This window comes from Nansenia antarctica (assembly GCF_963989245.1).
Source record: "Nansenia antarctica genome assembly, chromosome: 1".
NCBI classification, from domain to species: domain Eukaryota; kingdom Metazoa; phylum Chordata; class Actinopteri; order Argentiniformes; family Microstomatidae; genus Nansenia; species Nansenia antarctica.
Window position 1 is genome coordinate 18389834 of NC_137674.1, and position 10768 is coordinate 18400601.

At 42.7% G+C, this 10768-nt stretch overlaps 2 protein-coding genes across 2 annotated transcripts; both read left to right on the plus strand.

The window, feature by feature from the left end:
* Positions 1-283: 283 nt before the first annotated feature.
* Positions 284-4386, plus strand: yipf3 (Yip1 domain family, member 3). The gene is made up of 9 exons (XM_080544866.1): positions 284-517; positions 915-1124; positions 1400-1506; positions 1619-1664; positions 2084-2176; positions 2386-2517; positions 2630-2743; positions 2985-3108; positions 3469-4386. Exons 1-9 carry the CDS (start codon positions 446-448, stop codon positions 3597-3599), a joined length of 1029 nt encoding a protein of 342 aa, XP_080400992.1. The 5' UTR covers positions 284-445; the 3' UTR covers positions 3600-4386.
* A 1405-nt stretch (positions 4387-5791) lies between these two features.
* Positions 5792-9782, plus strand: lrrc73 (leucine rich repeat containing 73; the record flags this gene model as incomplete). The annotated part of the gene is made up of 6 exons (XM_080544905.1): positions 5792-6063; positions 6497-6657; positions 7314-7436; positions 7867-7967; positions 9165-9360; positions 9712-9782. The coding sequence occupies 6 exons, from the start codon at positions 5792-5794 to the stop codon at positions 9780-9782; spliced, it is 924 nt and encodes a 307-aa protein (XP_080401031.1).
* Between the last annotated feature and the right edge of the window lie 986 nt (positions 9783-10768).

Consider the following 10768-nt stretch of genomic DNA (forward strand, 5'->3'; position numbering starts at 1 on the left):
AAAAAGGCACTTTGATGTTTACATGCAACAATTTACATGCAATTTTACACAAACCTATTATATTTTATATTCTATTCTATTCTATTACCTATTATACTTTGGTACCAGTCTTCTCGGGAACACTTCTATAATATGGATCAAGTGAGGTTGAGTCTAAAGTGATGTCTTAGCAAATATTGATGACCTTTTACTGGCGCCATATACCTTATTTTGAAGAAATCTCATTACACACGTTTACATTCACCGGAAGTAGATGGGCGGAGTTCCACTGTTAGAGCTCAGACAACACAGAGATTTATGGGACAGTGTAGAGACCCAACACTTGTCTTTAATGTGTGCTATGTGTGTTGCTATGATTGACAATCATTAGTTGGTTGTATGCGAGATTCTTCAAAGTGCTGTTTCTTTTTAAAGGGAGTAAGAACACTTCCACCCACTCTGAAACATGTCTGCGTCTGAGGGAAACAGAAACACGAACGCGGAACCATGGGGCGGCTTTGACGACAACATCATCCAGGTAGTTAGCTCTCCAGCTAGCTAGAAACATCTAGGTGGCTGTCTGAAATACACAGACATAGTCGCTATCCTACTATATTAGCTGGCAATAATCTCTTGGTCATCACATGGAGAGGCAGCTAGTGTTGTCATCGTAGGGTTGCTATCTTAGCTACAATTCAACCATGCAAAACATGATAACATCACTTATATGTTGCTATACTAATACTATAGTGATCATAGAGATCCTTTATTATATCCTCTGTGCTGCTGATAATGTGTATATTTCTTTGTTGCCGACCTGACAGTGTCAAAGAAAACATTGTCTGTGAAACAATGTGACATGAATGTACAGTATTGTACTGGTGTACAGATATACCGGTAAGCTATATACTGTTTCTACTGTTTCCTCTCACCAGACCAGTGGCTCTGCAGTGATTGACATGGAGAACATGGATGACACGTCCGGCTCCAGCTTTGAGGACATGGGGGAGATGCACCAGCGCATGAAAGAGGAAGAGGAGGTGTCTGCAGAGGCAGCAGCGACTGAAGAAGAGACGGGAGAGGATGGCGAGTTCCTGGGCATGAAAGGCATCAAGGGCCAGCTGGGGAGACAAGTTGCAGATGAGGTGAGCTTGAGGGCGTAACATGCGTGACAAGCAATGTCTCTGCGACAATGACCAAACATTTATTTAGCACATTGGAAGAATAAATAGAAAGGTCAATTTAGTCTCTCCCCAGTAGCAGAAAAGATCCAGTGAGGCCTGTAGACACGAATTCAAAAAACGTGGAAACGTGATGGAGATTTCAGTCCTATGTACCTAAATGGGTTGTGGGCATTTTGACTATGCACTATCATTGTATCATTATGTGATTTACACCTGTTGTTTCCATATTCTTTCAGGTGTGGCAAGCAGGAAAAAGGCAGGCTTCCAAGGCCTTCAACCTATATGCCAACATAGATATTCTACGGCCATACTTTGACGTAGAGCCGATTCAAGTTAGGAACAGGTGAGTTGTCCTATTATGATGTGTTCATCTTATCCGAACTTGTGACCTGTATAGGTATGCATCTAAAGTGAATGACAATATCAATGACATAGACCTTTCTTACCCCCAAAAGGTTGATTGAATCAATGATACCAATCCGCATGATCAACTTTCCACAGGTGAGTGGCATCTTTTCTTTTCACGTTTTTTTTTATACCAAGTTGGAGTTGGAAAGTAGACTGTAGTTAGATTTTTAAAAAACGTACATTTGAAAATGCAGCCATCGGGAACTACTCTTGAAACATATTGTGAGCTTAGAATTATATGGTTCTATCTCCGTTTCGGGTAGTTCAGAGATATTGAGCGTCAACGTTTTTACATTCCATTATGTTTTGTGAGATGGAACCTTTGTATTTTATTAATTACTAACTAAAACATTTCAACATCTTAAAAATAACACCACACAGGCATTAATAAACACCTAATGGATCAGATTATGTAAAAAACTAAATTTTGACCAAAAATGGAGATAGAACCATATAATTCAAACGTCACGATATGATATTTAAGTGTGAGGTTCTCTTCTTTTGAACTTCAGAAGATTGCGGGAGAGCTTTACGGCCCCATGATGCTGGTGTTCACTCTGGTGGCCATCCTCCTGCATGGAATGAAGACCTCTGGAACAGTCATTGTAAGACAACTCATCTCTTACTCACTTTAATGTATAATACGGGTGGATGGAAGCTTCTGAATTTAATTTTGCCAGTAGATGGGGGAGGACTATCACACATTTCCATATCATGACAGTAAGACGTCAGATCATGCATCTGAGACTTGTTCATAAATCCTGCATTATTAATATATGATACCTTGACCAATGCATTTTCTTCCTTGTGACAGAGAGAGGGTACTCTGATGGGAACAGCCATAGGGACATGCTTTGGTTACTGGATGGGAGTGTCCTCCTTTATCTATTTCCTGGCTTACCTGTGCAATGCCCAGATTACCATGCTCCAGATGCTGTCTCTACTGGTGAGTGAACGTCCCCCCCTCTCCTCCCCAATAGGCTCCCTGGGTAATCCCTATGTGATGAATACAGTATTAAATGCTCCAGTCTCATCTGTACTACTTTGTGCTCCATCAGGGTTATGGTCTTTTTGGGCACTGCGTGGTCCTCTTCGTCACCTACAACGTCCACTTTCACTCTCTGTTCTACATCCTGTGGCTGGTGATAGGTGGACTCTCCACATTGCGGATGGTAAGAAAGAATTCCCAACAGTCCCGTGACAAACACAGACTTCCTTTGATTATGCAGTGTCATTAAGTGTACGCTTCCCCTGTTACCTGAACAATAATCTATCAGATGTTGGGAGATCTATCATAGGTTGTGTTAGAAAACAACAAGGTAGTTCTTAAACCTCTTCCTAAACCAAAAAAAATAAAGTAGCTGTTTTGTGCCGGTGTTTTGGAAGCCATTTTAACGGTCGCTCTCTTCCCAGGTGGCTGCTCTGATCTCTCGTACCGTGGGCCAGACACCGCGCCTCATCCTCTGTGGGACCCTCGCTGCTCTGCACATGCTGTTTCTGCTCTATCTGCACTTTGCTTACCATAAGATTGTCGAAGGTAACCCATTTTGCATTTATAGTGAGATAATAGACTTCTTTAAAATAACAAAACCAGATAAACAAAGATATAAAATGTGTCCGTTAGTCTTTTTCTTTGTAACGGACAAAGCGAATTGTGTTTTGCTGAACGTTGTTTTATCTTGCTTGTCCCATTTTAAATACAATTGAATTGCTTCTATTCAAATACCTTCTGAGGTATCTTTATACCTATATAGTCTGTTATGAACCAGGCATTTTCTTAGAAAGTGAAAGAAAGGAAGTGGTCATTTGTTAATTACTGATAATATGATCAGTTCTGTTTAAGCGTTTCTGAGTACGGTAGGTTTGTTGTATTAAGTGTTTCTGTTTCTGTGTCAAGGTATCCTGGACACTTTGGAAGGGCCCAACATGCCACCCATTCAGAGGGTGGCCAGAGATTTGCCTGTTGTGGTGACGGCAGCTGTGAATGCCACAGTGAAAACCCTTGGTGTGATCCTGCAGTCACAGTGATGGTGTGCTCAACATCGAGGATGATCCCCTACCTGAATTCCATGGTAGTGGTGGGTAGCTAACGGAGACGGAAGTGAAGATCAAAGCAACCATGTTGATTGGATTTGACATTAGGCCTCCTCACGACACAGCAAAAAATAGTCTCAGCAAACGCGTCATAATTTCTCAAATGTTTATTATGGTCTCCATGGGGAATTTCATCCGGTTGTTTCTATTGTACCAAATCAAAATGCATAATGGTGGAGTGAGATGAAGTTTTATTGCTGTAAATCTTTTCAAATTCTCATGAATTCACGCAGGCACTTTGACTGTGAAATTAATCTCCAACTAGATACCTTCTCACCTCGTTTTGGTTTTGTTACACGAGTTGATAACATCAGTAAATGTTTTAAAACTCTAAATGTGTGATTGGAGGGGTGAGACCCCGCTGTGTGACTGTGTGGAACCTTCTAGTGTGTGCTCTGGAGGATTTATGATGTGTATGTAATGTATGTATGAAACGAGGTGACTCAAGTGTTCCCACTCGTTTTAAACAATGCAGCTCCTTCAATCACTTGTCTGTAACTTTGTTTTCTTAACATAGTACCAGAATTGCAGTTGAAATGTCATATGAGATGTAATAGTGCATTTACTTATGAATATTGTTCCACCTAACCAGCTTTTCTTTCATCCAATCGTTGTATTGTGATTTTATTCTTTGTTCTTCTGAAAAAGTTTTTTGTTGGGATGCAAGGTAAACTCACCCTTTTGGTTTTATATGTGAACTAGTATTTATAGGGTTATTGTACAGAAATATACAATGGAAATAAACTTTATGGACCTTTTAAAGTATTTCAATATCTTCTCATAAGTAACAACAAGCTGGCATTATTCCGTAGCTAACACTGAAGACACCCTGTACGTGACCTGGTAGTTTTGAGTCATAATTCAACTGGCCCAATTGCGTGTAATTAAGTGATACATAATGGTAATTTGTTTTTTCAATGAGCACATTTGTTCTTTCTCTCTCTCTATCAAATACTACGCGCTACATTGCAGGTTATGTATTCAGAAGGTTGTGCCACAGATGCCTGAACAGATAATAATAATAGTAAGTAATCTGTTTGTCTACATAGCTCCACAAAGTGTACTACTGTGGGTACCAATGATCTAGATCTGTGGTGGGTACTGTCACACGCACATGGTGGTTCTCTAGTAGAACCAGATGGTGAACAGTTGTAAACATGAAATACTCAGAACACATGTGCCGAGAAGATGGTGAGGTTGAAAAATGTTTAGATCCAGACATTAATAAATAAAACTAAATGCCTATAGTATGCACAGGTGACAAGTGTTTGACCGAAACGTAGCACGTGATCACTGGCAGCAGCGAGACCTCGGCCATTGCCTTCAGCTGGCTCCTTCTCCTCCCGAAGAAATGGATTACGCAATATCTTCTACGATTAATAATAGACTTATGCAAACGCTTCAGGCGGTTGATGCAGCATGCCTTTAGCGACTAAGAAGACATAATGTGCATTCATAATTAATGTTCGAAATCAACATGTTGTAACGTACAGAAGCCAAGGGACTGTCGCAAGTTGTGTTTCTGGTGACATCGAGAAGAGGGGTGTCCATAGTAACCATCACCTGCGACGGGAGACACAAACCCGTCGTCCAGGTTTGTCCAAGTGGGGGGGAAAAAACGAAGCTCCAAAAAACGAAAGGACTGCAATTCTGCAAATCGCCAAAAATGGGGAGAACTTGGTAACATCCGATGCTGTTTGAATGTGGCTGACAGGTATTGACCGAATGTATCAATTCATGGCCTGCTGAACAGTGGCCACAGATTACACTGTAGCGCTAAGCAGCGCATGGGTGTTTTGGTTGATCTTGAAGCTTAAATTGTGTTCGATGCACAATTGTATCACCTGCAACTGATAAAAAGCCTCCAGATAAAAAGTACATCGGACTACTAAATGTCATTTTGGAAGCGACATATTTCTTCCTGGCAGCTCAGCTTGCTATCAGAATAGCGGGCTATTTCCAGGCTTATGATAGTAGCCCACAATAACTCTAAATGCAGAAAGCATGTGTAGCCTATATAGCGGGTGGTCTTCATCACAGCCTATCACCGTTGGATTGTTGTGTATTTCATTTTGCACCTAAAATGCAAAACAAGCTGAATGTTATGTAAATTCATTGACCAAAAGATGCTGCCAGGTTCTATTCAAATAACGGGGGAGGCTCTGTCGGGGGCCGAGATAAAGGATATATGTGACAGCTTGAAGGAGAATAGTGTCAGGCTTCTCTCTGTGAGGGGATGTCAGCTGTCGGACCGAGACTTCGGACGGGTGTGTCGCGGCGTGGCAGAGTCGCACTCTCTGGCGCAACTCAACCTGAACCTCGGGGTGGTGTCCAGCGTCAGCCGAACGAAACATCTCGCAGACGCACTCAAGAACAACAGATCAATCCAGACGCTTTTGTGAGTACTTTCGCCAATTGATGATGTTTCGGTATAGCCTACTTCAAATACTGTGCTCTACTCTCAGGCCCCAGCAGGTGCGTCTTTTTTTAGGGTGCTGATAGCCCAGAAATAGGCTACTAACCATAGTAAAAATCTAGTACTAAACCGTTGGGGAATGTCCTAATCACATTCACGAATAATCACATTCATGTGATGATAACTTTAGAGTGCTAGCCATTCGTTCATCCTAGTTGATGTATTTGGCATACCAAGTTGGCATTGTAATCAATGTCTATAGGCTATAACTATAAGACCTTTGAGATAAGGTAATTAGCCTGTTTATCCCTATTGATGCACAGGCTCTATCTTGTGAATTGATCAGGTGGTCTGTTCTTAATTGTTACCTGTGTGATGCTCAGGATTTTGTCTTTTCTCATTCCTTCTGTCCCAGTCTCCACGGGAACCCCCTTCTAGATGAAGGATTGGTCACTCTCAACACTGCTCTCTCCACCCACCCGTCACTGGTGTCCCTGGACCTGGGGGACTGCATGCTGGGGGACGAGGCCCTGCGGCTGATCTGTGGCATGCTGCCTCCGGACGGGGCCAAGTCAGGTACAGCCCCGCAACCCCCGCTCACACTTATTGGGGTTGGGGCTGTCTCAACCTGCTGAAGGCAATAAGGGGTCAATCTCTGAGAGGGAAACATCTGTCTTTTAGTAAATCCAGTTCCATCACAAGCTCGAATACACCCATTCCAAGCATAAATTCACACATTTACGACTCAAACTGTCACGCATCTCTAACTCAGAGATGTAGAGGTTGAGCAGATGAAGGTCGTCTGATGGTGTATGGGATATTCGAGGAGACGGTCACGTGTGTCGGCAAGCCAGAGGTCGCAAGTTTGAGGCTTGATCGCAGCAAGACGTGATCTTAGAATTATAAGGTTCTATCTCCGTTTAGGGTAGTTCAGAGATATTGAGCGTCAACGTTTTTACATTCCATTATGTTTTGTGAGATGGAACCTTTGTATTTTATTAATTACTAACAAAAAAATAAAAAAAATAGAACCTTATGGGCCGGTTTCAGAGACAAGGCTTAAGCCTAGTCCTGGACTAAATCACACTTTCAATGTAAAATCTCCATTGAAGATGTTTTTTAGTCTAGGATTAGGCTTAAGCCTTGTCTGTGAAACCGGCCCTATAAGTTATAACGTCACAAAGTGGAATTGCTGGGCTACTGTTTGTAACAACTTCCTGTTTCACCCACAGGTCTTAGGGAGCTGACTCTGAGTGCAAACCCAGGCATCACTACTAAGGGCTGGGCCCGACTTGCCGTCGCTGTGGCCCACAGCTCCCAGCTTCGAGTTCTCAACCTGGACTATAACCCCCTTGGTAAGAACGCCCAGAATTATCTGTCACATCCTCTCATGACCAGCTACACTATTTTTATACACTGTTACGTCCACATACGGTAAATATACTTGCAAACATGCCTTTCGGTAAGCACCATTAAAAAAAAAAAAATGGTAGAAGCAAAGCTCTTGAGCTATGATATAAATGTTATTGGTCAGCTACCTATTGCATCATTTCTTTTATTCAGATTTCAGGCATGTCTCCATGACAACCTACTGGCTGCTCACACTAGAGAGATGATATAGAAAAGGTCATTTGAAGAACAGGGTCCCTAGATCACATTTTGAAAACTCGACATTTTGAATTCTAAGCTTTAGAATACAGTGACAACTCCAGGAATTGTTGGGTGTTGGCACCAATCACATACCTGTTTTACGGCTCTTATGGTTTGGTTCTGTTGGGGTTCCAGGAGACCAGATTGCCGGTATGCTCGCTGTGGCTGTTGCATCTAGCAGAACCCTGGAGGTGCTGGATCTGGAGGGAACAGGACTCACTAACCAGTCTGCGCAGGTCTGCAACGTCAACATCACCATTATCAATACTAGTACTGAGGACAATGCTTCCTTGATAGTGATGAAATGATTCAATGATGTTACGAGTTAAAAACACTGTCAGTGGTTTCTGGCTGCAAACGTAATTGACGAAGCTCGATTTCTGTTGTGTTCAAGGAATTCAGACAGAATTACTTTTGTAAAACCTTTTTACAAATGATTCAGCACTTGTTCCACTTTTTTGTTGTTGCAATATCTGTTGTCTGTTTTTTTTACCATTACTTTTGTCCACTAGGTGCTGCTGTTGTTTACAATATTCATTCGCCCAGTTTAATGGCCATCAATAGTAAAGCTCCCCTCGTGGCAGTCTGATTTTGAAGTCGGTCCACTTTCTTAGAAGATGAAATAGAGCCTTTCATGTCCATTCAGTTTAAGTCCCAGGCTCTAGCCCTGTGAGACAACATGGTGGGGAGTGTGGAACATAGCCCAAGGCTAGCATACCAAAGTCAACGTCTGGTGGCTGGGAGGGCCTCCTCGTGGTCTTTGATCAAAGTGTACTTCATCTCGACAGCCAGGCGGTCTTTCTCCTTCTCCGTCTTCCTCTCACACACTCAGTGGTATTAACCTGTAACCTCGGAGCTCATTTGCAGTAAAGATGTGCTGCTCACCCCCAAGCAGTGAGAAGTCTATTCTCTTACCAAGCAGTTTGGCAGCAGTAGCCTTGTCCAGTAGCCAGTGTAAATGCAAAGCGCTGATGGAACTAACCGTTCTTTCTTCTACCTCCTTCTCCTGTATAATGCTAGCTGTATAATAATACTGGCCGATGCTATAGTGATGCATTATAGTAAGAACACTGCTCATTGTCCAAGTATTCGGAAAAGGACGATTTTTCTTTCTTCTTTTGCCTCTTTACTCCGACAGTTTGGATTTGAAATGAAACAGTTACTACAAGCTTTGATTCAATGTTGTTTCCGTTCGGGTTGGTTTCACCGTTTAGACGTTTTTTACTATATCTCTGGGCACCGAAAGTATCGGGAACAAATCATATCATGTTCCAAATGGAAAAACTCACGTTTAGTATTTGTTCAAAAATGCATGCATGCAATAACTGCAATAACTGCATGCAATAACTGCCTGAAGTCTGAGCAATCACAGCAACCGCAACCTCCCAACCAAGTGCTATTAACCCCTTCCGCCTCTCTTCTGCTCTCTTCAGATCTTCCTGGACATGGTGGAGAACTACCCGACCTGCCTGCGTGTGCTGGTTCTGGCCGAGAACGCCATCAGCCCCGAGCTGCAGCAGCAGATCTCAGACCTGCTCTCCGAGGGAGAGGAGGACGACGACAAGGAGGGCGAGGCGCACGGCAGCGCCGTCCCCACCAGGGAGAAAACCATCTGGGTCCCCCACAGCAGTAAGGGCTGACCTGGCCAACCAAAACGCTTTCCCCCTGTCGCTTTACCTGCTCATAGTGGTAGTCTAGACAGGACAGATGTGTCCGCTCTTTCTTAGACTTCTATAGGCTTGACAGGACAGATCCACAAGAGTGTTTCTTCTGCTCCTGAGGACTGGAGAGTCTTGCAGATTCTAAATTAACCCTTTAGAAGCTACTGTACACACCACATTTCTCCCATCGAATCTCTCAAGTTTCTGGGGAAACACCCTAACATCCTCTGTGCTTAAAAAACGGGCTTGTTCCTAACCCAGGAGTGCTGAGTAGTTTAAGAAGACCTAAACCTTTCTCCGTTGTCTCTGACCCTTGCAGACTCCAACCGGCAGATGATCCTGTTGACGTCAGGTCTAGGTGAGAGCCTACTGGCTGAGACTGAGATGTGAAGCCACAGCTTTCCTACTTTTGTTTTTGTTTGATTTCTTTTCTGTTTGCTCTGCACATAATCGAGTTGCAAGATCACCTGGTAGCGTGCAACCAATCACTTTTTTTGCATGACCTGTAGCACTTGTACATAGAACAATATGTTTTGGAGCAGGCACAAAACCTTAACACACCAAGTGACTTATAGGCAATAGTGAATTATTTATTTTAAACATGTACAGTCTATTTATAGATGCTATTTAAAGACTATATAACCAATGAAAGTCTGTATGCTCTGATAGATATACTATATAGGATTGTTGTGATGTCAGAATAAATCTGTTTACATCTTCTTAAAAATCGGATTCTTATTGTTTAATGATTGGAATACACATTCATGCAGTCGATATGTTGCTCATGACCACTGTCGTTCTCCAAGGTGCTCTTGATTTGGACCCAACTCTCTCCAAAGAATAAATACTATCAGCTGATTCCATCATCGTGTGTCTCCTACACCGCAGCCAATAGCCACATCATCTTTCTGGAATCAGCATGTGTCTTTCTGGAATCAGATCAATGGAAAATATAACAAGAAAGAGAGAGGTTAAGGCTATAGAGGTTAATGCAGTTGGTGTTCTGTTTCATCATCCCCCTCTACTGTACTCTGCTGTGTCCCCCTCACCTCCCCAGGTCCTCACAGTTCCCCAGTCAAAGCCGATTCACTCCTGCTTACTCTTGAGGAGCGCTAATATCCCATCAAATCCCTTTGTGTAAGCCCCCTTTGTGCTCTATGCATTTCTAACCGTATCCGCAATACTCTGGTATTTTATAGTCAGAGTTCTCCTTAACCTTGACATGTCGACATCCTCCCAAGCTCTTCTTCTTCTCTGTTCTTTGTGACGCTGTGTGAAGACGTGAAAGGACGCGGTACAATACGACCGCAGAGCAGATATCTGAGGCCATTCATTTCAATTCCCAACCCAGAGCAGCAATTTTCATGTAAAGGGGG